This window comes from Erithacus rubecula (assembly GCF_903797595.1).
Source record: "Erithacus rubecula genome assembly, chromosome: 18".
Lineage (NCBI taxonomy): Eukaryota > Metazoa > Chordata > Aves > Passeriformes > Muscicapidae > Erithacus > Erithacus rubecula.
This window is the reverse complement of record NC_136670.1, coordinates 5,494,620-5,520,888: the sequence shown is the minus strand read 5'-3', so window position 1 is coordinate 5,520,888 and position 26,269 is coordinate 5,494,620. Positions and strand designations below refer to the sequence as shown.

At 51.8% G+C, this 26,269-nt stretch overlaps 2 protein-coding genes across 5 annotated transcripts in view; one reads left to right on the top strand and one right to left on the bottom strand.

Moving 5' to 3' along the window:
* Positions 1-14,041, top strand: part of ZHX3 (zinc fingers and homeoboxes 3) — a 46,107-nt gene extending 32,066 nt beyond the window's left edge. Inside the window, 3 exon segments of the mRNA XM_079321808.1 lie at positions 4,296-6,587; positions 6,589-7,198; positions 8,502-14,041. Coding sequence (XP_079177934.1) covers positions 4,446-6,587; positions 6,589-7,198; positions 8,502-8,512 — 2,763 coding nt within the window. The 5' untranslated portion in view covers positions 4,296-4,445 and the 3' untranslated portion in view covers positions 8,513-14,041.
* Positions 14,042-14,389: 348 nt separating this feature from the next.
* Positions 14,390-26,269, bottom strand: part of PLCG1 (phospholipase C gamma 1) — a 39,816-nt gene continuing 27,936 nt past the window's right edge. Inside the window, exons 13-32 of one of the 4 annotated variants that reach the window (XM_079322041.1) lie at positions 26,066-26,234; positions 25,526-25,648; positions 24,599-24,700; positions 24,216-24,403; positions 23,751-23,951; positions 23,284-23,403; positions 22,826-23,006; positions 22,467-22,544; positions 21,940-22,043; positions 21,587-21,683; positions 21,425-21,494; positions 21,096-21,253; positions 20,544-20,640; positions 19,920-20,144; positions 18,758-18,906; positions 16,933-17,047; positions 16,579-16,740; positions 16,000-16,088; positions 15,252-15,436; positions 14,390-14,959 (exon numbers count right to left, since the gene is read on the bottom strand). In XM_079322041.1, coding sequence (XP_079178167.1) covers positions 14,917-14,959; positions 15,252-15,436; positions 16,000-16,088; positions 16,579-16,740; positions 16,933-17,047; positions 18,758-18,906; positions 19,920-20,144; positions 20,544-20,640; positions 21,096-21,253; positions 21,425-21,494; positions 21,587-21,683; positions 21,940-22,043; positions 22,467-22,544; positions 22,826-23,006; positions 23,284-23,403; positions 23,751-23,951; positions 24,216-24,403; positions 24,599-24,700; positions 25,526-25,648; positions 26,066-26,234 — 2,656 coding nt within the window. In that variant the 3' untranslated portion in view covers positions 14,390-14,916. Of the gene's footprint in view, positions 14,960-15,251; positions 15,440-15,999; positions 16,089-16,578; positions 16,741-16,932; positions 17,048-18,757; positions 18,907-19,919; positions 20,145-20,543; positions 20,641-21,095; positions 21,254-21,424; positions 21,498-21,586; positions 21,684-21,939; positions 22,044-22,466; positions 22,545-22,825; positions 23,007-23,283; positions 23,404-23,750; positions 23,952-24,215; positions 24,404-24,598; positions 24,701-25,525; positions 25,649-26,065; positions 26,235-26,269 lie in introns of all 4 variants that reach the window. The other 3 variants (XM_079322038.1, XM_079322040.1, XM_079322039.1) reach the window with 3 other exon arrangements.

Below are 26,269 nucleotides of genomic sequence, written 5' to 3'. Positions count from 1 at the left end.
CAGCAGTGCACCTTCTGACCCTGGCTGGAGGCACAGCCTGAAGGGGAGAGACAAAAACTCAAAAACATCAACTTTTTTTCCTCCTTTGATTTCTTCCTCTTTCTCCCCTCATATGTTGCTATCAGCTGGGGCCTGCAGAGCTTCAACTTAAAAACAAACTGCCTTTATTTAAAGTGCCAATATTGTGCTTGGCTCCATATGAGACAGAAACATTAACTTTGTCTCTGACCTGGGGAGCGTGTCTGCCTGCCTAGCAGGCACTGAAAGTGTTGAGAAAACTGTTACTTTACTTCTATTTTGGTGCTGATTTTTAAAAAAATCTAATTTTTTTTATTAATTTCACTTTATTTTAATGGAGCATTCCCTCTTCAGCAGAGCACCAGAGCCCACAGAACACGCAGCCATCCTTTGTGTCCCCATGGAGCTTTGTCCCTGGTGCCAGCTTGGCACCCAGGAGCTGGCAGGGCTGGGGGCAGGGGAGGGCAGCTGTCCCTGTATTCCTGAGCCTGGACACTGGGACTGGAGCTGCTGCTGCTTGGTGGGTTTTTCTGGTTGCTGTTTCTAGGCGAGGTTTGCAAAAGGTCACAAAAAATTAATCTTCTAACTGGGGACCTTGGCACTGCGTGCAGTGAATGTTTTGCATTAAGAACCTAACTCGTTAATTCAGTGAAACATTTAAAACCAAACCAGTTATATCCAGCCAAGCTGGAAAAAGCTGAAAGTTCATACTCAGCAGTGCAGATTTCGAAACCTCCCTTTGTTAATCTCTGCAGAAGTAAATTTTCTGCTATTGCAGAGCTCACTGTGACTGGTCTGGGCATTGTTTCCCTCAGCAGAGGCAAAGCTGCTCTGCAGAGGGTTGGTTTTGTACCTAGAACTGCCACCTTTCCCTCCAGCCCTATGAGCATCACTGGGAAAATATTGGTTTTACTCTGCTTTAAGTCAGTTTTCCCTCAAATTTCCAGCAGCAGGTTTAGGTGCACTGGACATTTGACCTGCTTACTCTGCTACCTCATTTTGAAATTAGCAGGTATAAATTAAACAGGATCCATGAATTCAAGTACAGTAATTTTGTCTTCCTGGCTCCAGGGTAGCTCTTCCATTCAGCTTTGTCCCTTTCCAGTTAATAATAAAATAATACATAGGAAATACAGTTCTTCACTCATGGCTGTGCAGATGGGTCTGAGGCATGTGTAATGGTGATACATACACTAAGATCAGTTTTAAGGATCTTTTTCAATTGATTATTTTTTCTGCCATTAATTTATCCTATCCATTAGAACAGCCTCACTTACTTTAGTGAGGGGCAAATCAGTAAATTATCCATTCTGTTATATATTAGTGGTGTATTAAAGTATTAAGTGCATTCCAGAAGGTGAGTAGTGAATAAAACATGCTCCCAACATGTGGTTATGCAACTGTTCCATGGAAATGAAATGGACAAACAGTACACTTGATTAATTTTTTTTCTCCCCAGTAAATTACCACTGTGATTCACTTCCAGCTAAAATTTGCAATCTGTGTTCTCAGGTGGCATTAATATTGGAGCCCTGCAGGAGAGCTCTGGTGGCTGGGGCTGCTTTGATTGCATTTTTAAGGAAAGTTGTTGGAGAGAGCAGAGGGTTTGATGCAAACGTGCTGGTAAATGAAATGCAGAGCTTTTAGGTTCTCTGTAGGTGGGTCAGGCCATTCACATTTACCCAAAATAATAGCGATGGAGTGCTCGGGAGAGGCACTTTGTTAATGTGGCACAATGGGGGTCTTTGTGTGGCGCCCTTGCTTTGTATCAAGTTTACTCTGTTGACAGATAAAAATCATTCTTTTGATATCCGGAGACTCCATAAACACTGGGTCAGATCTGTCGGGGACTGGAGCTGTCTCAGTAATGGAGACTTTGGAGTGTGCTGGAAAGAAAAAAGCTTGCAGAGAGCCCAGCAGTTTCTCCCTGTGTTAAAGCTGCAGGATAAAATGAAATAAGTATTCTCTTTTACCATTGCTTCCCTGACATGAAACTCCTCTCAGGCTTTAAAGCTGTATTTTGTAGCCCTCAGGCTGATCTTACTGCTTTTTCCCTAATTGCCTCGACTTGGAAAGGTCATCTCAGCCTGCTAGACTGTGTAATATTTAACTTAGCATCAAAAATGAGGATCTCGGGATTGCTGTCAGATGGATGCTGTTCCCCTGTGAATAGCACAGCCCATTCATAGTCATCCAAATATTCCACTTGCTAATGCTAATGAATAACTTTGTGGCCCTCTGCAGAGAGCAGGACCAACCAGGAGAAGGTGGGATAAGAGTGGCATAAAGCAGGTATTGAGAGGAGCAATCCACACCATCTAAATCCAGCTCACGGCTTTAATGCCTCTATTATTTATAGACTTTAAAAAAAAAAGTTATAACTTCTAGCTCTTCACGATGCCTTAGCATAGCAAGCAGTCTTTTCTGATGCCAAGTTCAGTGGTGACTAACACTGTTTACAGGACTGTTTTGTAATCTCAGATCAGCCCACATTAACGGGAAGTTACGTTTTTCCCGTCAGTCTTTCAAACGGTGCCTGAGAGTTGCTGAGGCCAGAACCAGCCATCCAGGCTCTCCCGTTTGGAAAAAATGATGTCAGCTTTCAGAACAAGCTTTGAAAAAATATCTAATAAAGTTAGGGAGGTCATTTTGAAATTGCACTTCCTCCATTTAAATTTCTTTTTTTTTTTGCATGAGGATCTTTCATTACTCTGTTCTAAAAACTACCAACAAAACTAAGCACAGGAGGTATTGCATAAGCACCACCAAGCCATTTGCCTGATCTGCATTTCTCAGTGCATGAGATCAGCTCCAAATATCTGATCTGAGAAAGCTGCTGGTGCACAACTGCTGTAACTGATAGGAATTACCTCTGTGAGTCATCTCATAGGATGGTAAGTCCTTTTTTTTTTTCCTTAAAGTTCAAGTTTTTATGAGCGTTTTTATAAAGCTCAGTTACTGTTACTGTAAATCTCAGGGAAATCTGGCACAGTGTCTTTGTAATATGAATCAGTGCATCCATATGCTTCCAAGTGACCTTGCAGTCTGGAAAAATACCATTTTATCCCTCTGTTGAAGAGGGAAAAAAAAAAAAGCAGAGTTGCTGTAGAAAAGGGGTGTAGAAGAGAGGGGTGTCACTAGGCAGATGACTCCTGGTGCCAGCTACAGCAGCTTTACTGCCCTGGGGTCATGATCTCAGGCACAGAGCATTTGCTGTGCAAGTGGGAAAGCTGCATCAGGCCAGGAATAAGGTTGTGGCTAATGCCTTAGCCAGCCCTGGCCTTCCACAGGCTGGAGCACTTTTGGGTCTGCTTTAGCTTCAGAGGAGGGAGGAAAAAAAAAAAAAAAAGAGAGAAAAAGTTATTGTTGTCAGTTGGTTGGTTGGGTTTTGCTTATTTTTGTTTGGTTTCGGTTTTAAATGTAAAAAATCTCTGGTTAGCCCAAGCCCAGCAAGATGGGCTTGCACTGATGAGAAATTACATTTAGTAAGGGAATATCCCAGTGCACTGGGTGGTGTGACTGCCAAAAGCTGCAGAGATGGTGGGAGGGGAGGCTGGGAGCCAGGAACATTGTGATGCTCTTGAGCTTTGGGGCCTTTACCTTGTCTTGTGGCTCCAGACGAGGACTCACACAGGCTGTTGGAACAGAAATGAAGTGTACACAGGAAGGGCATCTCCCAAATGCTTTGCAGGCTTGCTGAGCAAGAAGAGCTAAAATACTGCAGCCTCCTCGCTCACAGCAGCAGCTCTGGGTGTCTGCAGAGACTCTTGGCACAGGCACAGTGCTCTGAGCTGGCAGGAAACTTCCCCACGGGATGGATGGGAAATGCTGGTTTGGAAGAAACTGAAGTGTTCTGCAGGGAATATGTGGATTTTTCATCCCTTTTTTTGTGATAGAAAGCAGGTGGCTATCCCAGGTGAGCCTGCCTGTGTCACCTCCTGCATGAGGCTGAGCTGGGACCTGGGTACACAGGGAGCTCAGGCACTGCTCTCCCTGCAGAAACACCACAGTCTTGACAGGGCAGAATGAGGTGAAAAATCAGTAGGTTTCTTCCTTAAATGAGAATTTGATGTGGACTGTAAAGGTGGAATGTTTGTGTGTTTGGTTTGAAACAGACAGTTCACAGGTTTAGGTATGAAAATACAGTAAAGGTCAAGTCAGATTTTTCCAACGAAAGAAGAAAAATTATTGTTTGAGTGAAGCAGTTAAATACCAGAGCAGTTGTGCTTTGTCTAATACCAAGGGAACTAACCCCTCCTTCCTCTCCTTATCCTCAGGTCCAGTGGCAAATATGAACATTTGTCAGCAACTCCTTGGGACATCATGAGTTTGCTGGAATCTGGACCACAGAGCACTTGCAATAGCGCTTTCTAAATTTGAATTTGATTTAAATGAAAGAAAAATAGTCCTCTGCATCAACTGCAGCGATGGCTAGCAAAAGGAAATCCACAACGCCCTGCATGATACCAGTAAAAACACTGGTGCTTCAGGAGACCGAACAGGATGCTGGAGAAGATGATCATGAAGGAACACAACCAGAGGCTCCTGCAGAAGGAGCAGCAGCGAGCGATGCTGGGGCCAGCAATAATAATAATAATAATGGAGCTTTGTCCAACGGGCACCGCGGCATCGCCGACGGTGACACTTTTATCTGCAAGCCTTGTGACTTCGGGTGTCAGGACCTTCACCAGTTCTTCGGACACCTGGACTCTGAGCACTCGGACTTTGGCAAAGACCCCGCGTTCGCCTGCGTGGGCTGCAGCTTCCTGGCCAACAGCCACGAGGGGCTCTCGCACCACAACGCCGAGTCGCACGGCGACGCCAGCTTTGTCTGGAGGCTGGTGAAGCAGGACAGTCGTACTACTGTGGAGCAAAGTCTGGAGGCCACCAGCAGCCATGACCTGCCAGGAGAGGTCCCTGAGGAAGGGGCAGATGGCCAGTCTGAAATTATCATCACCAAAACCCCTATCATGAAGATAATGAAGGGTAAACCCGAGGCCAAAAAGATCCACACGCTGAAGGAGAATGTGTCAAGTCAGTTGGGCGGTGAGTCAGAGGTGAAGGATGGAGAGCATTCATTCCCAAATGGGTCCGTGCCAGTCAGCCAGCCCACTGCAAGCTCAACAAAGTCATCCCACATAGTGAATGGCTCCATCATAGGAAACGTGCCCGTTCTGCAGGCGGGTGTTGCACAGCTTGTGTCGCTGCAGCAGCAGCCCCCGCTGCATCAGCAGCTCCCCACATCCAAGTCCCTTCCCAAGGTGATGATCCCACTGAGCAGCATTCCCACGTACAATGCCGCCATGGACTCCAACAGCTTCCTGAAAAACTCTTTCAATAAATTCCCCTACCCCACCAAAGCTGAGCTCTGCTACTTGACCGTGGTGACCAAGTACCCAGAAGAGCAGCTGAAGATCTGGTTCACTGCCCAGAGGCTGAAGCAGGGCATCAGCTGGTCACCAGAGGAGATCGAAGATGCCAGGAAGAAGATGTTCAACACTGTTATTCAGTCTGTGCCACAACCCACCATTACAGTGTTGAATACGCCCCTGGTTGCAAATCCTGGGACTGTTCCCCACCTCATCCAGGCAACTTTACCAGGCCACGTGGTGGGGCAGCCAGAGGGGACAGGGGGGCTGCTGGTCACGCAGCCCATCATGGCAAACGGATTGAAGGGCACCAGCTCCTCCTTCACCTTGGCAGTGACTTCTGTCCCCAAGCCGCAGCCGGCGGGGCAGCACAGCACCGTGAGCTCCAGCAACACATCGGGGGTCAAGGTGGTCAACAGCGGCCAGTCCCTGCTCACCGCCTGCCCTGCCATCTCCTCGCAGACCTTCCTGGACCCCAACGTCTACAAAAACAAGAAATCCCACGAGCAGCTCTCAGCCCTCAAAGGCAGCTTCTGCAGAAACCAGTTCCCTGGCCAGGCCGAAGTCGAGCGGCTGACAAAGATCACGGGCTTGTCCACCAAGGAGATCCGAAAGTGGTTCAGCGACAGGAGGTACCACTACAGGAACGTGAGAGGCGGCCGGGCCGTGTTCCCTGGAGACAGTGCTCTCGATTCCCTGCCTGAAATCACCTTCGACGTGCCCGCCAGAGGAGCTGAGCTGAGCCCTGCAGCAGCAGCAGCGGCCCCCCAGCACCCAGCACGGCGGCAGTCCTGGCACCAGGCGCCCGACTTCACCCCCACCAAGTACAAGGAGCGGGCGCCCGAGCAGCTCAAGGCCCTGGAGAACAGCTTTGCCCAAAACCCCCTTCCTGCCGAGGAGGAGGTGAACCGCCTGCGGGGGGAAACGAAGATGACGCGCAGGGAGATCGACAGCTGGTTCTCGGAGAGGAGGAAGAAGAAGGTGGCGGAGGAGAATAAGAAAGTGGAGGAGGTGTCTCAGCAGGAGGAGGAGGAGGCAGAGAATGGCGGCGGGGAAGGGGAAGACTCCTCAGATGAGCAGAGGGCCACGAGCGAAAACGGCTCAGTCGACGCCTCCGGCATCAACCCGAACTCGGCGGAGCGGAAGGTGAGTCCCATCAAAATCAACCTGAAAAACCTGCGAGTGACCGAGTCCAACGGCAAAAAACGAGGTACCGGGGACCGGCGCAAATGAAAAGGGGGACGGCAGCTCCAGCCGGCCGCCCACCCCTCCCAAAACCAAACTGAACTTCAAAAAAACGGCCCAGCAGCGGCATCTGCTGAAGCAAATGTTCGTGCAGACCCAGCGCCCCACGAACCAGGAGTATGACGCCATCGTGTCCCAGACGGGCCTGCCGCGGGCCGAGGTCATTCGCTGGTTCGGGGACAGCCGCTATGGCTACAAGAACGGGCAGCTCAAGTGGTATGAGAACTACCGGCGGGGGGTCTTCCCCCCGGGGCTGGTGGAGGTCGGCGCCGCCGGCCGGGAGGTGCTGGAGGACTACTACGAGAAGCACAAGGGGCTGCGGGAGGAGGACGTGCCCGGCCTGTGCGAGCGCGCCCGCCTCGGCGCCCAGCAGCTCAAGGTGTGGTTTGCGGTGAAGGCGGAGGAGCAGGGCAGGGGCTCCGGGCCCGAGGCGGCCGGCAGCCGGAAAGGGCCGAGCGGAGCCGGCGCGGAGGCGTCGGAGAGCAGCGAGGCGTGGGAGCCGGGCGGCCAGGAGGGCAGCGCCGCCACCCCCGACGCCCCCGGGCCGCCGCCCGCCGCAGGGCTGGGTAAGGCCCGGGCCGCGGGGGAGCAGGGCTGGGGTGGCACCGGGTGTTCGGAGGCAGCTTCGGACGAGGGATTAGCGTGTGAGGTTTGACGGAGGAAGTGGTGAGGAGCTCTGTGAAAGAAAGGCGTGAAGGAAGGAGAGTGAGGAGGGTGCCACTGCCTGCCTGCCCTTCCCTTGCCCTTTGCCTTGGTCACTGGGTGCTGGCACCACTCAGAACCCAAATCCTGGCGTTATTTCAAGCTGGAGTAAAACTTTAGGCGCGTCCGGTCATTCTACCTGCCCTGTGGAAAGGTGGCCCATGGATTGATTTATTTATTTGGGAAGAAAGGGCCTGGCTGCTTGTCCTGTGTGACTGGTCCCTTTCACATCCCTGCCTGGCCTCTGGCACAGACACAGCCCCGCCTGCCTTTCTCTCTCCTGCTGCCCGTTTTCCAGATGTGAACATCCTTGTTTGCCACGCAGAAAGGCTCAGGTGGTGAAGGTGGAGGCTGCAAAGGCAGGAGGGGACATGGAGTGTCCAGAACTCGCTTTTGGAAGGCGTGTGTGTGTGTCTGTGTGTGTGGTGGAGAGGAGAGGTGCTTTCCAAGCCCTTTGAGGGCTTTTCTGCAGTGCAGCTGGGGGCTGTTTGCTGCCTGGTGGGGTTGCCACCAGATGAGGATGGCCAAGTGCTGGCCCTGTCCCATGGTGGTCCATGCACACAGATCCTTGCTGGCCAGCTGGGATATTCTCCATCCCACTGCCTTGCTTTGGATCTTCCCACACACCTTTGCTATGGCTGCATGCTTTAAAAAAATAATTATAAAAATCGAGTAAAATTAATTGCTTTTTATTCCCTTCTAATTTGGAGAAGGTGGAGGATGGATTTGGGTGCATCCTGCCTTTACTGCATATCCTGTGTGCTTTGCAGGGGAATGGGTTTGGCCAGATTTTGGGTCCTGCCTTTGCTGCATATGTCATGGGCTTTGCAGGGGAATGGTAAGTTTGGCCAGGTTTTGTGCTGAGGAGCTGGCTGTGCCCCTGCTGGTGCCCTCTGAGCACAGCTTTCTGCCAGCCAGAGTGAGCCCTTGTGGCACTGAGGCAGGAGGTGCTTAGCAAAGGTGTATCCCTCCTTAGGGGTGCAAAGCCCACTCCACTCCCTCAAGGATTTTGGGTTTCTCAGCCCCTCTGAATGTTGCTAGTCCTTCTTTGCAGCTGATTGTATCAAGGTCATGCCTGTCCTGAGGCAATCCTGTATCCCTTCTCCTCACCCAGCACCCACCTGGAGCAAGGCCAGGAGCATCTCTGACACCTCTGTTCTTTTTCAGAAACAGACTGAACTCAAACCACCAGCCCTGGAGGATCCTCTCTTACCCTTGAGAAGAAATTAGTGATCTTTAAGAAGCCCATGGGCCAGCCTGACCCAAGCCTGAGGAGCAGGACGTGGTGACGAAGCACTGCCATCCATGAGACCTTTGAGCACAGCACACGAGGCAGCACCTGCACAAACTGGGCCCTCAGTGCTGAGCTCTCAGTGGCCCAGCTGAGGAGAAGGCTGGGAGCTGGCTGAGGCAGGGGCTCAGCTCACACCCAGGAAATAGGATGCTCCTGTTTGCTTTCCAGTGACAGACTTTCAGATTTCATATTCATATACCGATGCCTACAGCTGCCTATACAAGCATAACAAATCTCAGACATTGTGTAAACAAGGTCATTGCTTAGATATGGACTATCATGGCATAGTACTTGTTTCTTTTTTCTTTTTTTTTGTTTTTTCATCTGTCCATTAAGGTGTTTGTTCTCTAAAGGTTGTCATGGCTGCATATATCCTCTCTGCCTTTTCTGGTCCCTAAGCCCTGGCAGTGAAGGGCTTTGTGGGTACACAAGCTGTGAGTGTATTATGAAGGGGAAGGGATTTGAGAAGAAAACTGCCAGTCTTGAATTTGAGTGAGATTCTCATCCCTTCAAATGAGGTTAGAGTGAGCATTGCATACTCTCTGATTAGCAGCAGGTTCCCAGACCTGGGCAGCCCAGGAGATGGAGTTTGGTGTAATTTGTCCCTTGCTGGCTAGAACACTTTCCCCTGTGCTCCTGGAGACTGACTGGAACAGGCTGTTAAATCTCCAAGTCTCTCTTTAATCTCTGAGAACTAGAACATAATAATTTTTGCATCCTGACCTGGAATCCCTTTCTTTGTTTGGAGAGAACAGTCTGTTCTTCAGAGAACAAATGCAGAGAGTCACAGTGTGGCTGTGAGTGGTTCAAGTCATTGTCTCCAAGGCAGTGGCTCTGCTGCCATTGGGAAGTTTCCTTCTTGCAGCCCTATGTGGCAGATCCTCCTGCAGCACTGCTGGTGATTTCAAGTGTTTGTTCTCGTCATTTTTGTTGTTGTTTTTTTTTTTTTTCTTATTTTCCCCCCTTTTTTTTTTCCCAGGCCATGTGCAATATTTCTGGCAAAAGAGCAAAATAAATTTCCCAGTTATCCTGCCTGCTGCCTGGTACCTGTACATTTTTAATGTGTGCTGTCTTGGGTGGTTGCTGTGTGATGCAACTGCTTGAACATTTTTGCTTTAAATATTCTTTTCTAATAGAAAACAAAGTCTAGAAGTCAAGAAGCTCTTGAGCTCAATAGTCCAGCCAAATGTGTCAGATCATTCTGTCACAAGCTAATCAAATCCCAACTCCAAATTGGTTCCATGTTTTGCCTTCACTTTTGCTTTTGGAAGACTATTCCAGAAATTGACTGCCTTTGAGTGGTTGGAAACTGTATTTAAATTTCTAGTTTGAATTAATTCATGGCTGGTTCATTCCTGGTTTGTTTTGGAGCCAACATTGTCTTTTAACTTAAATAGTTTTTGGTGTTTATCTGCTGATGTATTTATGGAGAGTAGTCATAGCTCCTTATTTTTTGCCAAGCCGACTTAGCCAAGATTTTTCAGTAGAAGGTTTTTATTTAGTGAGAGCTTTTTAATGTGGGAGACTATTGTTGGTGGTAAATGATATTTATTAGGAGGGTGGGTAGCAAACCCCAAAGGATCGGCTCCAGAGATTTACAAAAAATCTGGTTTAAAAACAAGAAGCTCTTTCAGAACCTCTTCCAAAGATGGTGTCTGATTTCTACCTTTAATTGCCCTTGTTTGTGCAATTCTTTCTTCTCCCCCTCTTGGAAGCCTTGTCCAGCTGCTGGAAGGGGCTGTGGCTGTTGAGTGCTTTGGCAGAGGGTTCTGTGTGCTTGTGCACAGATGTGCTGGGTGCTTGTGCCTGAGCCCACGTGGTGTGAGGCTGTGGCCAGGTGTGACCATCTGCTGTGCCATGAGGGGACCTGCACCCTGTGCATCCATAGCCAGACCAGCCATCCCACCACGCTGTGAGCAGGGGTGGCCCTGACCTGGAGCAGCCTGTGTGGCACCAGGATTTGCCTTTGGAAGCACTCGTGATGCTCATGGCACAGTTGGAGGTGTGACCAGCAGCCATCCCACCTTGGCTCAGCCAGTGGCATCCCCGTGGCTCTTTGGGGATCAGGGACAGCTGCCCTGTGGTGACAGCCCCAGGGGTTCACCCTCATGGGTGCTATCCTGTGCACCCCAAAATAGCAGAGAGGGTGGGAGAATCTGAGTGGTTCTAGAGCTGAAGGCACATCTGAGAGTCGTGCAGCCTGAGAATATGGATGTATGTACAGTGTCACCTTCAGAGAACAAATACAGGTAGGTCAATTTACTCTGTAGTGTCTATGTACATGCAGGTTTATTTAACTACACATATATACAGTTCAGATATGCCATTGATTCTTTATTGCATTAAGATGTACATTAAAAGTGTACACTTTTACTAACTACTTGCTATATAAATACGTTGGAAGTGTAGTTTGCCCATTCAAGGTGATTTTCTGTGGGATTTTTGGTGTACACTTAAGGGTCTATGGCTGATTGGAAGAGTGATCCCCGCTCCATCTACAGAAATGTTTAAGGACTGTGATATGAACTAGTCCCTTCAAACCATGTTTTAATGCACTAGCTGAAATATTTTGCACTTGGATTGTGTTCAGCCAGTTTTCCAGAAAATTGAAGTCTTGTGAGCTAGAGGGAGAATTTCCCGGTGTACACAGAAAAACCAGCCTTGAGGGTTGGAAGCTGCTGAGGTTTTTGAGCTTTGTCTACATGCATTCATACAAGCACAGCAGGAGTTTTCTTTCTTTTGGGTTGGAGGAATTTTAAAAAGTGGTTCCATGCAGACTCCCCTCAGACATGGCAATGGGCCTTTGTGTGGGGAGGGTAAGATTTAGAGATGAAAAAGAAATCAAAAAATGATCAAGTTCCCTTTCTAACTCCTACATTCCTTGTTATCTGCTTTTTTTTAGTTAACTTGAAATCTCCATAAAAGTATAAGCTGAAGATTTTTGAAGGTTTAGCTCTGTGGTCTTCTGTTTCTCTGCTGAGGAGGAGAAACAGGTGCCATCTCCAAACAGACCTGGGTTTTGGTGCAGGACATTGGAAAAGTGTTTGCATCTGAAACTGAAAAGAAAAATTGAGAGGTGGCTTGACAGTCCCAACAGCAGCTCTTGTGGTGTTAAGAGGAAGTGTCACCACAATTCTTCACAGTGTGTGAATATTTATCATCATCTAATCAAAGATGACTATCTTGACTTGAAAGGGGGTGTAAGGTCGAGGTGATGTAGCCAGCATCAGTAAGGAAGGGAAATTCAATTCTCCACCTCCATCCACTGTGCCTGAGCTTGGGCCTGGCAGGCACAGCAGAAACCATCAATTTTAATCCATGTGAATCTTGTTACTTATGTCTCCCAGGCTGCTTAGATTAAGGACACAATCCAATTGCTTAATAAGCTGAAACCCTGATTTGTGCAGGCCCTGGCTTGCTCATGGAAAGGGCTGCTGGTTCTTCTGGTGCAAGGAACTGGATTTCTTTATTCATTGATATCAGCAGCCCCTGCCATGAGATTTCTAGACATTGTTCCATGTTTCATTTGGGTATCTTATTTTTCAGCTCTTTAATTAGCAACCTTGAATTTTTTGTTTGTTTGTTTGTTTTTTTTAGCAGAACACTAAACAAACCATGATTTACAGCCTCCTATCTCCACTTAGCTGTGAGTGATGCTGCACATCAGGCCTGCAGGTGGTGGGAGGATGGGCACAGGTGCTTGCAGGTACTTTGTTTGATTTCATATCCCCTCCCTGAGTTGGTCACCAGGAGAAGCCACCAGCAAAAGCAGTAGCTGCTGGCAGAGAAACACTGGATTCCTTAACCTGGTTGGAGGATGCTCACACAGGAGCTGGAAGATACCTGCTGGGTTAATTTTTGTTATGTGTCCCCTGACAGTTCAAGAGAAGGAAGCTGTAGTAGGCTGGTTTTTCATTTAGGGTTTTAGGTAATTTGGTTTTGTTTTAATTGGAAGGCAGCAGATTTTGGTGACCTGCAGAAATTGTCTGTTGTTTTCTCTGCAGCCCCTCTCTTACAGATAAAACAGAGGTAACCTGATCAGAAGCTGGCTCATTTGGAATCAAAAGATGATTTTAAGCACTTGGGCACAAATGACAAAGTGAATGTGATGCTGCACATTCCCATCAGGGTGACTATTTAAAATGCTTGTAAAATGCTCTTCCCTGTTGCCCAGATAATTTTGGCTTTGCTCTCTTTAAATCAGTCAAGGTTCTGATGTGATTCAGCTTACCTGTAAACCTCTGGTGTCACTTCTCAGCTGATCCCAGAACCACAGGGTAAGATTAGGCAACACAACACATGGAGGGGGAAGGAGCACTTTCAGGCTATCCCTGTTCTTTTTATTGGGAAATTCAATGTCTGCTGTGTGTTTACTGGCAGTGGTGTGTGCCAGGAATGTTGGATTGGCATCACAAAACTTTAAAGCAGAGCAAGGGAGCTCTGTTATGTAAGCAGTAATTTTTAATCTTTCTTTTTGTTATGGCCCAAGTGCTCTGTTTGGCTGACGTTTGGCCTATTCTGATGGCACAATTCAAACCCCTTTTTCCCTGTACTGATGGAAGGTGGTGTTAGAATTCTTGCTTACTGGTGCTAGTGAAGGTTGGGCTAGGAATCCATGGCATAGAAAATTTCTAGCTAAAATTGCACTTTCTGCCCCATCTGGCTCGTGGTGGTGTTATGGGTACGTGGCTGTGATTCCCCTTGCACATACTAACATTGCACTAAAAGAGAGACTTTGGGAACAGCGTGTTGATCACTTTGTTTCTCAGCAGACCACAAAGTCAGCCTAACGGGGTCTCTTTTTTTTTTTTTTTAATTATTGTTATTTAGAAATCATGCTGGTGCTGAATGACCTGGAATTTTTTGCTTGGATTTATCCAAAGGAAAATGTAATTGTAGCTGCAGCGGGACCTTTCATAAGGGTGGCCGGTGCAGTGAGGGGAGCAGGGTGAGAGCTCTGCTGTGTAAAGCTGTCTTTGTACCGGGGAGGTGTGGGGGGGTTCCAGGGGGGTTGTTACTTTGGATATTGTTTTTTTTTTGTTTTTTTGGTTTTTTTTTCCAAGACCAGAATTTTAAATGGTCACCTTGGCAATCGTGTGAAACAGGAAATAGTTTTTACTTTTGGTAAAGGTTTTAAAGAGGAAACAAAAAAAGAAGCTGCCTGTGATTGTGGGCTGTAGCTGTTATTAGGGCTAGGGTAGCTTGTACGTGCTATGGACTTTACCTGCTCTTATTCTGAGGGCAAGAACTCCCTGTAGCAACAATGCCACTTCTGAGAAGTGAACGGCAAGTTTCCCTTCCTTTTGTATATGTGGATGTGAGGGTGGGCGAGGGGAAGAGCTTGCTTGTACAGTTTGTTGAAATGAAACCAGACATTTTTGGTTGTTCCTAAATAAAGAGCGTAAAAGACAAACGTGAGTTGACTGGTGCTTGCACTGGGGTTTGGGAGGGCCCAGGAATGGCTGTGCCTGCCTTCCAGCTGTGCTCCATCACAGCCTCCTCATTTATTTTAAAAGAATGACACCTTTTCCATGAGGTAGGGCCATGAGTGAGTGCCCCAGCAGGATCCTGAACCCAGACACCTTCACCCTAGGGCTGCTCTTCATCCCAGGGTTCTGTCCCCAGGCTGCCTCAGAACAGCACAGGCAGCTGGAGCACATAACTTTTGAGTGAACAGCATAAAACCTGGGGCTGTTCCTGGTCATCTTCCTCCCTTAAAGCCAGGAGGAAGGAGGGAGCAGGAGAGACCCGAGCCAGCACACACATAATACTGACACGTTTATTGTTGTTTAAAGCTAGAGCGGCCCTGTAAATGTCGAGTTTCACTACTGGACCCTTCGGCAGTGGCTATACAGGTCAGATGTGTGTCACCAGGACAGATAGAGGTGCTGTGGTCACTGCAGGCACAGCTCTGGGCGTGGACACAGCACAGGCTCCAGCAGCTGCACACCATCTCTGGATTACAGGCACAGCAGTGACGCAGAGGCTGGATGAGGATTTGAAATCTCTTCTTGCAGTTACAGACAGCTGGGGCTCTCACCTCTGTCCGCACTGACGCGCTTCTTAAGGGCTTCGTGGTGAAGGTTGGTGGGTGCTTGGGCTTGGTTAGGGGTGGGGTTTATTTCCAGTATTTTTATTTTTTTTTAGTTCTCCACTCGAACACACTTCAGCAGAGAAACTGGAAAAGCTGCCTGAAAGTAGGCCATAGCAGTGCCGTTTCCATAGAAACCAGTTCACAGCGTGCTGTGAGATTCACAAGCACTGGAGGTGCTTTCACCGCCGCCCGGGCTACAGCCGGTTGTCCCCATTGACCCGGGTCCTCCGCAGTACCCTGGAGGGGACACAGACAGGGACAGGCTCAGCGCACCGTGGGGTGACCACCGACAAGGCTCTGGTGCTCTCAGGTCACCCACTGTAGCAAAGTGGGGGGTTCCACCTCCCCCAAGAGCGGGGATGCTGCCACCAGCACTGGCAGACCTGGCAAATTTAGGGTGTGCACACAGCAAACGAGGCTGCAGCCCCACTTTGGGTCAGGGGGAGCTGTATTCATCTGCCTCCCCTCACACTAAAAGCAGGGGAGGCCTTGTGCTGCAAGGGAAATGCTGCAGGAGCAGCGGCCTCACCTTCGCTCCCGGCTCTCGAAGTGGTCAGCGAGCTGCTCCGGGGACACGCGGAAATCCTCGAAGGGCTGCTGGTAGCGCAGCTCCAAGGAGCCCTCTCTGCCCCTGCCTGCCAGCAGCTGGCTGGAGCCATCCCCTGCTCGTTCCCGTAGGGATGAAGCACTGAAGAGGTTTATCTCGCCATTTTCCTGCTTGGATGAGGGAAAAAAATGCTGGAGTGAAGGGGTTGGGATTTCAAAGTGTACACCCTGTAGTGGTGCAGGGTGTTGTGCCCTGCAGGGTGTCCAGGGCTCATGGGGTTTGCAGGGTACAGCTGCTCTAACAGCCATCGCTGGCTCCCACCAGCACTATTTTAAATGAAGAAATAAAAGAACCATCTGTCTCAGAAGGAGCCTGCCCTCCTCCCTTTATGCCAAGAGGGACAGCCCCAGGCCAGCCAGCTCCGTGATCCTGAGCTGCAATGTCCCTGGAGCACAGACAGGCACTGTGACAAATCTGCCTCCTCCAGCTTTTGCTGAAGGGATTTCCAGGCAAGTGAAACAGTACAGGCAGGACCCTGACTGCAGCAGGAGGCAAACCCAGTGCTTGCTTCCCTGCTGGGCATCACTGTGGAGCAGCACTGGGAATTCAGCCATGCCCAGGCACCACTGAGCCCCACTGCTGAGCAGGAGAGTGGGCAGGGCCAGGCTGGGCCCACTGGCTCTGCTCCTCAGCTCTGCAGCACAGTCACCTCATGTGTGCACAGTCTCACCTTGCAAGGGAAAATGTCTATCTTGACAAGCAGAGAAGCCAGCTCCAGGTTCTCGCTGTAGTTGTTCTTCAGGGGAACAGCTCGGAACCCTACGGCAGAGACAGCCCTGGTGTCACTCACTGCACAGCAGGTGAGGTGTCAGTGCCCTGGCACACAACCCAACAGGGCCCTTCCCCCACAGGACCCTTCTCTTCTGCCCAGAGCAGCTGTGGCTGCCCCATCCCTGGCAGTGCCCAAGGTCAGGCTGGATGGGGCTCGGAGCAGCCTGGGACAGTGGAAGGTGTCCCTGCCCATGGTAGTGGGGCTGAAACAAGATGGCCTTTAGGCTCCCTTCTAATCCAAGCCAGCCTATGATTCTGTGATTCTCCAAACCCCCAAATTTCCCTCAAAGTGGCCAAGGGCTGTTAGCAAATGGTTCTCTTTCCTTTAATTGGTTGGGGATGTGACCTGTCATGAGGACAGGAGGGCCAGCCTGGGGCCCAACACCACCCTGCCATGAAACTCAGCATCTCCCTGGCTAACAGTGTGAACTGGGGAGGAGCACCATGACCCCCCTCCCTGCTGTCCCAAAACCCTCACCTGTCTTCAAGCCTTTCACCAGGAAGGTGGCCTGAGCCAGGAAGTTCTCGTCGCTGAACATGTCCTCCTCATACACCACGAAGCGGAGGAAGGCAAAGTCAGGGTTGCTGACCTGAAAGTGGAACTGCTTCGGGGTCCAGAGAGGGTTCAGGCCATTGTCAGCTGCTCAGAAAGCACATGTGTCAGTGGGCAGTCCCTCTGAGTCCTCCCACTGCCCCATGGCTGATGCTGGGCTCGGGGGCAGCACGAGGGAACTCCCAGCTCAGTGCCAGGCTTTACTGCAGAGCCCACAGCTCACACCAGGATCAGGAGTGCTGCTGCCTCCCTCTCCCTTCCCTTCACCACCCCACTCACCCACAATCTCTGTTTTCTGCTTGGCATTGTCATACTCAGCACCAGACACCTCCACCTCCACGAAAGGACAAACGATTCCCCTTCCATTTTTGGGAAGGTGCCGGGCCCCCAGGACCTGAGCAGAGAGCAGGAGAGACTTAGTAAGAGACAGGAACAAAAGGGAAAAAATGTGTTTGCATACCAAGACACCTTCTTCCCAATTAAGTCACCCTGGTTCTGCTAATTGGAGAGAGAAGCAGCACTGACAGCCAGCTCAGCCCAGCATCTCAGAGAAAAATAGCTCCCACCCCTGGAAGCTGCTATAGTGTACTTGATCCCCAGTTTGACTTGTAAGCCATAAAAAAATCAGCTGAACTGTTCCAGGTTCCTGTCTGCTGCTGGCACAGCCAGCCCTGGGCCACAGCATCCCTCCCCCAGCTTGCCAAGCTGGAGCTGGGCTCCCAGCCAAATGATGCTCCCTGCTGGGACACTACACTGGACCCCTCATCCTTGGTGAAACTTCTCAGCCCTCCTGCCTTGGTGCAAGGAGGAAAAGGAGCTGCTGTGCCTCGTGTCTGCAGCACAGTCTGTGCTCCACACAAATGACAACCTGCTCCTCACAGGAGAAAGCAATCTCAGCTCCCCCTTGCCCTGGCCATATGTCGCTCCAGCGTGCTGTCAGCACACTGCTGCTGCAGGGGAAGGACCTGCTGCCAGCACTGCATCATGTGCTTTGAGTCATGCTGGGCTCGAGATGGCTTCTCCATCCATGAAAGCTGCCTTTGGTGGGGACAGCAGGCAGCTTTGCCAGAGAATGAGAGGCTGAGCCTGCCTCTTAAAGGCGACGGTGACTGGCTGTGGCACAATGACTCTTGACACCTGCTGGTGGCAGCCACATCCTGAGGTGCAGGAAGAGCTTGGAAAACAGATGGGGAAAGGAGTTTTTAAGGAGATAGTGGTGCAGAGGGTACGTGATGGGGTGTCCTCATGGAGAAGGGCTGTGGCTTTTTTAGTGGAGTCACTCTGAAACAGGTGGCTGCAGAGGAAACCTGTGAGCACCTAAAGGCAGGATCTCCACTGCATCCTCCCCAGTCTACATGAGCTGAGGGGACTGGCAAAAGAGACTGAGCCACAGCTTGGTTCTGAGACCACAGGGAATGCCTCTACAGGCTACTGGACCCCACTGCTCCAAACATGAGAGCCAGATGGTTTGGCACAGCCCTCCAAGAGCTTTGCCTGGCAAGCTGTCCCATGTCCCTGCAGAGCCTCTGCTGTGCAGCTCTGATAGCTGACACAGGAACAATCCAGCCTCAGTCCCACCATCAGGGAAGTAAAAAAAAAACTCATCAAGAATCCACAGCCCATCCTCTGGCCCCTCTCCCCTTATCATCACCAGCAGCACAACACAGAAATGGCGTGAAAAGTTTGCCCTGACCTTGAGCATCTTCCCAAGAAGGACCATGAGCAAGGGGAAATGGAAACATCAATCCAGGAGCAACTGAGTGACAAGGAGGGGACAAGGCACAGCTCTTGTGTTGCTAGCCTGTGGATGCAGTCCTGGCCAGGCCCTGGGGACAGGGATGCCACCTCTGTGGCTCGTGGATGCCACCTGCTGGCACTGGGACCTGGACAGGAGTGCTGGGGGGAGCACACAGGGATACTCCTGCTGCTCCTCTGCAGGCAGCCTCAGAACCCCCGAGTGTCCCTCTGCAGGGCTCTCCCAGTCTGTGCTGCAGGACTGGGGCTGATGGGGCTTGGTGAGGAGCCAGAAAAACCTTTCTGTCACCCCACACCTGGATAAGCACCAAGGTGTGACCCTGCATTCCCCCAGGGCAGGAGTACTGACCTCAATGGAGATGGAGAGTGGCTCTGTGCCCCGCAGCGTGCTCTTGTCAAAGGGGTCAAAGATGTCATCCCTCATGTTGGGTGGCTGCAGGACATAGCCACACTGGCCACTGGACATGAACAAGGCCTGGTTCATCTGCATGGGCTTGTCTGGAGAGCACAGGCAGGAGATACAAGAGATGAAGGAGACCCTGTGCACTTTTCACAAGCTGGATTATCACCCCCATCATTGATGCTTCACAGGAAGCCCTTGGCAAGAGGACCTTGGCAATGCTGAGCAATGTGTACCCACTGCAGCCTGTGCACGTGTTGGGGCCATGAGGTAACTCTCTCAAGCATGATCTGCCCAACTACCCAGTGCTCCTGCTCCTTCTTTCCTCCTGCTTTTTTCAGCTTTCCTTGTGCTGATTGTAGGTTTGCCAAACCCCCTGTGAGATGCATGAATTCACAGAAGGAATGAAAAAGCCGGCAGGAAAAAAGAGGCAGGTTGTTTGCTGGTGTGTTGGTGAGATGAACATGCTCACAGCAGGGCTTGGCAAAGGCCAGGGAAAGGAAGGCTGGACTGCATGGCAGGAGCAGGAATGGGAGCTGGGAAAGACAAGAAGAGCAGCCAGCTGGACTCAGACCATGCAGCCAGCTGGTGTCCCAAGCCTGGGGCTGCACCATCCCCTTTGGCACCTTCCCTGCTCGTCACCAGGAAACTGGGAGAACTCCCTGCCTTCTCTCCATTTCACCTTGTTCTCATGGCACAGGCACCTGGGGGAACTCCCTGCCTCCTCTCCATTCCATCTTGTTCTAAAGGCACAGGCATCTGGGAGAACTCCCTGCCTCCATTCCACCTTGTTCTCATGGCACAGGCACCTGGGGGAACTCCCTGCCTTCTCTCCATTTCACCTTCTTCTCATAGCACAGGCATCTGGGAGAACTCCCTGCTTTCTCTCCATTTCATCTTGTTCTAAAGGCACAGGCACCTGGGGGAACTCCCTGTCTCCATTTCACCTTGTTCTCATGACACAATCCCCAGGCTCAGTCCAGCCCTCTGGAGCACATTAACCCGGATCTCACTGCCTGCAGAACCCTTCCAAGACCCAGAGCCCTCCCAGGCCCATCTGCCAGGAGCTCAGAGGGGGCTCAGGGCACCCCAGGAGCCAGCCCAGGCTCACCTGGGGTCTGGAAGTTGAGTGCCACGAGCTGGCTGCCACAGATCCACATGGGCAGGGGGTCGTAGTTGGAGGAGTCGAGGCGCTGGCCCTTGGGGTAGATGCGGGACAGCTGCAGCCGGTTGTACTGCAGGAACTTCTTGCCCTTGATCTTGTTGACGTACTTTTCTGCCTTGGTCTCAGGAAAGGAGGACATGTCTCTGTAACAGGCCCTCTCTGTGCCAATCTCTGCAAGGGGACAGTGCTGTATAAGCCAGGAGCACACTCCTCTGCTGACACTTACCCCCCCCAGCTCCCTCCTAACCCATCCTCTCACCCCTGGCACAGCCACCAGGAGCCCAACACCAGTGACTGAGAGCTCCAACACAGTTCCCATGGAGCAGGCACCATGCTTCCCAGCCCCACTCCCTCAGCAGCTGCTCTGGGTGCTGACAGACCCCAGAAACAGGGATAGGGAACTTGTACCCTCTGGAGCTACCCAGAGCTCCAAGGCAACCTGGTGATTTGGGCACCTTGGACACCGAGCCTCTGCTGAGATCTAGCCAAAGCAGCCCCTTGGGGCACAGCACAGGGTCTGTAATGCCACAGTGACTGCCTGTGATGGCCACCAGCTCAGCAGATGCTCACTCTCTTCATCAAAGGGCACAGGTCGGCAATAGACCACCAGTTCTGAAAGCTCCAGGGCAATCTTCTTTCTCCTCTCCATCATCTTCCCTTCAGAGAGCTGCCAAGAGAGGGTGAAAAAGGTGTCAGGCCAGGTAGGAGCAGTGGTGATGGATGACCCAATGCATAAGCTGACCCTCACTGCTTGGTGTGGCTCCTGCCCATGCTGTGGGGACCACCAGCAGATCTGCCAGGTCTGTGTGGGGCACATCACACAGGTAGGTGGGAAGGTCCTGCATCCTGCCCAGAGCAGGACTGGCACTGGTACCAGCACAGGGCATCTGTGGCCACAGATGGAGATCCCCCATTTCCTGAGGCTGAGGCACCCACCCAATTGTCCAATCCTCCCAAATATCCAGCCTGAACCTCTCAAGCTGTGTCACAGCTTTGCCGCATTTGTCCAAGACTGCTGTGGCTTTACCATGTCTGTAACTGCTCTGTCAGCCATCACCTCACCATCCCCTCCAGCCTCCTGGAAAACCCAGGAGCTGCCTCCTGCCCTGCTGCCAGACCCACCCTGGCATCAGCTGTCTGCGCTGCCTCCCGGATCTTCTTCACCCAGTCCAGCAGGTCCTCGTGGGTGTCGGCGGCCACGTCCAGGGACAGGCGTGGCACCGAGGCCATGCTGATGGAGAACACGAACAGGCGGCTGTTCTTGCCCTCGGGCCGGATGGCTGCGGACAGAGCACAGCCACGGTCACAGCAGGCTGAGCCCAGGGAGGGGACAGGCACAGCACTCAGGCTACCCCACACTCTGCAGCTGCAGGAAACTCCTGTTCCTGGCCACGGGAGGCAATGAGGGAGGGGCTGAGGAGCCTTTGCAATGCTCCTGCCCTGGCACTCACCGATCTGGCAGGAGGGCACGTCCAGGACACCTCCGAGCATGTCTCCCAGGGGGCTGTTCTCATCCAGCTGCTGCTGGGAGGGAAGCACAGCAGCATGGGGCTGGGCACGGTGGGCAGAGCAGGGGCACAAACCATCCTTGCTGCACTCATGGCCATACTCACCTCCCGCTCTGGCTCCAGGCTAATGGGACTAGTGATTTCCTCCACGTAGTTGGAAGGGAACCACAGCTGCTTTTTGCCACCATAATCTCCTCTCCACCTGGAAGGGAGGGAAGGGGCAATGTCAACATCTGCCATGGACCACAGAGCATTCTGAGTGGGGGTGAGGGGAAGAACAGGCAACTCTTTCTTTCTTTCATTAACTGCTTTTAGGGTTTGTGAGGCTTTGGAACTGTGCAGCTCACAGGTAATCCCCAGACAGACCCACTCCTGGAGTGCACACACCTTTGTGTGGATGGTGACAGCAAGGTTTGACCACATCCCCTAGGGAAAAGGGAGGCTCAGGACCAACTCACCAGCCTCCATCCTGCTTCTCCACATTCTGGATGATGGCATTTTTGGTGAAGGTGAGCTCATCCTCCCTCTGTGCCTTGTAGTCAAACAGGGCTTTGACTGCACACTGCAATGAGGAGGGGTCCCATGAGGCTGGGCAGGGAATGGACATGTGGAAACAAGCCCACAGCATGAGAGATCACCTCCCACCATAGATGTTTGCTGGGGGGCTGTGAGGCACATCGTGCAGGCAGGCAGCATCCAACCCTGCTGCCAGAGGCTGCCAGACCCCAGTGACACCTTGCAGAGCAAATCAAGGCTCCCATTTATGCCAAAGCAGAGCTCACAGGTGTGTCCCAAGAGCCACTGATGGGCTTGGTTTGAAGAGCTCAGAACAAGAGGCAGCCCAGCCTGGCAACCTGCAGGCTCAACCTCCACTGTCTCTCTCTTCATGGTCTAGAAATGAGTGTGCAAACTAATACAGCTCTTGGAAAAGACCCTTGCTAAACCCTCCAGTCCTGCAAATTTGTGCCAGAGAGTGAGAATGTACCTTGATGGTGGGCATGGGGTTGGCTTCCACATAGAACCCAGGATGGCGTCCCTCGTACAGGGCTCCATAGTCTGGCTCCTATGGAAGCAAAGGGACAGTGGTTACAGCAGTGACTGCAGGAGAAAAGCTTCCCTGCCCTGGGGTAGGTGGGGAGAGTGCCCCAGGAAAGCACAAGACCAAAGGTGATGCTACAGACAGCAAACAGCAGCCCAGGTTCAGAGGGGCAGCACCAAATCCCACTCAAAGTGTCAGGAAGCCCCAAGAGGTGTGGGCTGCAAAGCACAGAGATGGCTCACACACCACCTCAAGGCAGCAGCTCAGAAATGACCTGTCCATCATTCCCTGGCCCCTGCACTCACTGCTGTGCCAATCTTCTCCAGGGTCTCCTCGTTGATGGGGTAGCGCAGCTTCATCTTGCGGTACAGCGGGTGTTTCTCGTAGTAGCTGATCAAATCCACCAGGCTCTCGAACTCAGAGTTGCCCAGCAGCACAGTCTGGCCCTCCTGCTGCACCCGGCAGTGCTTGATCTTCCCTTCTGCCCTGGAGGGAGGGAACAAGGGGAGAAGCCACTTGGCACCTGGCAAGAGAAGCTCTCTGCCAAAATAAAGACACCAAGGTGCCGCTGGTGTGGTGGCCGAGCACAGGCATCTCCCGTTGGAGGATGGCAGGATCTCAAAGACTTATTCAAGGGCCATCCCAGAGCAAGAGGAGTTCTGGGAGGGCTCAAGTCTGGCTGATGACACCTCTCCTGCTCTCCCACACACTGCAGCATGCCAGCTCCACCTCCAGCAGCCACCAGCCTAGTCCCAGGACACACCTGAAGGAGATGGCGTAGGAGCTGGGCTCGCTCCTCTTGCGCACCAGGAAGGCTCCATCGCGGGGCACCCGCATCAGCATGTGCTCAGCCTGCGCCCGTGTCAGGTTGGCGTGGTACCACCTGCCAGGAGAGACATCGTTGTGCACAGCTCACGCACCGCCAGCCCATCCCACTCCTCTTCCCCTCCAGCCCCTAAAAGGCTCCCTGGATCCTCCAGAGGAAGACAGGGACTGCAGTGGGGCAGGCAGGATCAGAGCCCCTTGGTGAAGTGTGGCATGGGTGAGGGCATCCCAACAAACCCAGCAGCTCTGTACTCTGCACTAAGTCTCCATGAACAACAAAGCTGGCCAGCATGGCTGCTGTGACAGAACCCCATGGGGAGAAAATGAGGACCAGAAAGCTCCTGCAAGGCTGAGGAGAGACCTGGAGAGCTCCCTACAGTGTCCTGGCTGCCCACACGCACTCACTCTTTGCTCTCGTGGGCATTGGTCTGCGGCACTGGCTCTGTCAGCCTCATCTCAAACTCATTGCACCTCAGTGGCACCTCCTGGTAGTGGGTGATGAGGTCGTAGAGGCTGTCGAACACCAGGTTGTCTGTCAGGAAGAACTTGGGGCTGCCGGCGTCCTGCCGCGAGTGGATCCGGCAGTGCTGCACCTTCCCATTGCGCCTGTGGAACGGGGAGGGATGGAGCAGGGGCTGAGCCAGGGCTGTCCATGGATTTTGTACCACAGCTCCAGCCTCACATGGCATTCCTGCCCCACAGGATCCCAAGAGACCTGACCCTTCTGCACTGGGACAGGGAGCTGGCATGATGCTTGGGCAGAGAAACAGAGGCCAAACTGCTCACAGGCCACCCCAGCACTGAAGAAAACGTCACGAGGGAACAACCCACAGGGTGACACAGAGCGGTGGGCTGGCCCAGGGCTCTCACCAGAAGGAGAGGGTGTAGTCCCCCACGAAGGTCTCGCTCTCCCTGACGAGGAAGGAGCCGTCGGGGGCGCCGGTCTCGATGCAGTACTCGGTCAGCAGCCGCTCGGCGATGTGCCGCCCGTCGCGCCCCGCGCCCAGCTTCCCGTGGAACCACTTCTCTGTGGAGTGCAGCTCCGTGCTGTTGCTCACCTGGCAGGGGAAAAGCCATCGCCTTGGGTTACTGACAGCAGCATGGTGCTGGATTCTGCTTTGCTCAGTAGTCCTCCAGCTGGGACAAGGAGTTCCTGAAGCATCCTTCCCACCACAGGATCTCCCCCCTGAAGGCAGCTGGCAGTGGCAATGCTCAGTCAAGTCCTTTCCTCAGTCACGTAGGAGAGCCCTCACCTCCTTTTGCTCTTCCTCATCCTCGTTTCCTTGGTCACTGGTTGTCTCCTCAGAGTAATAGATCTTGCTGCTGGTCAGCACAAAGTAATGTGGGTTCCAGTCCTGCAAGGAAACAAACTCTAGCAGAGACCCCTGGGGAAGCACCAAACTGCCCACCAGCCACCGTGGGATCATCTCTTCCTGACCAGCACAAGCAGGGAGGGGCAATCAGGTTTGTGAAGGACAACCACCAACACTGATTCCAGTGAGTCACAGGAGCTTCCAAGACATGCCCCAGACCTGAGGCATGGATTTATAGTAGCAAAAAGCCCAGCATGTGACAAATCACACTGCAAACGCTCCAACACTTAATAAAGGAGATGAACGAATGAAGAGCAAATCAATGCAAAAAGAAAACAGTCTGTGTGGACTCAGGACAGGGGCAATCTGAGGAGAAGATATCAGAAATAGTTATGTAGATTTACCACTGCACTTCATTGTTTTTTTAAAAAAACCCTGTTCCATTTGCATATGGCTTTAGCAGACAGACCCTCAGCAGAACAACGCTGCTGAAGATGGGCTGTGAGTAAATGCCCACAGTGATGAACAGGTGTGCAGGCACTTGGCAGAAGGCAGGGCTGGAAGTGCAGCCATCTCCTGAAATTCCTGCAGCACAAATCACAGCCTGCAGTGCCTTGGCCCAGAGCTCCCTCTAGCTCAGCCTTCTGCCTCTAGCAAAGACCCACAGGAGCTTCCTAGAGAAGAGCACAGAGAGACCCAGAATAAAACACCCCCAGCCTTCAGGGATGCCTGAGAAACCAGACAAAGAGCCTCTTCAATCATTTGCACCACAGCCCTTCCTTCCAGCACACACAGCACCTGACAGAGCCACCAGGTCACTGATGGAACCCTCAGAGCAGGGACTGGGTCACCATGGCACAGACATACGTGATTGATGGGGTCTTCCAGGTAGAGGATCCCATTCTTGATGGAGTTGCTGATGTCATTCTCTGAGTACATCATAGATGTGGGCAGCTCCTCATAAGCACTGCCCTCTGCCAGCTTCTTGTGCTGTGGGATGAGAGAGGGGGTCAGGCACCCAAAAATCAGCATAGAATTCCTTGTGAACAGCCCAAAAAGCCCAGGTCTGCTGCAGTGGGATCCTCCAGATTAGAATAAACAAGGCACATGCTACAGGGATCATAAAATAACACTGAAGTCCCACTCTTTCTTCCCAAAAGTGATTCCTGAAGCAGAAACACCAACACTCCCCACACCCTCAAAGAAAGGCAGCACCAAGCTGCTGAGCTCATCTTCCAGCAGATTCTCTGAAGCAGGAGTGCTTTATTGTGTCCAGTTGTTCTTAGAATCAGGTCTCCATTCCCACCTCTACATTGCCAACCACCCCTTTCCAAAGGCAGCTGACTTCAATCTCACACCCTAACCCCACTCCCTGACTTAGGAGCCTCGCTGGGCAAGGGAATGCACCTTGATGAGAATCTTCCTCTTGAGCTGGTTTGGAGATGGAAGGCCATCAGCAGAAATATCCACTGGTTTGGTCAAGAGCATGTCCCCAAAGACCTTCTTGAAATTCTGAGCCATGTTCCTCTGCTGAGCAATGCTGCAGTGGTCCTCAATGGACAGAATGACGGGGAAACTGTGAGAAGAAGCAGAGCTATCAAAGCCGGCATG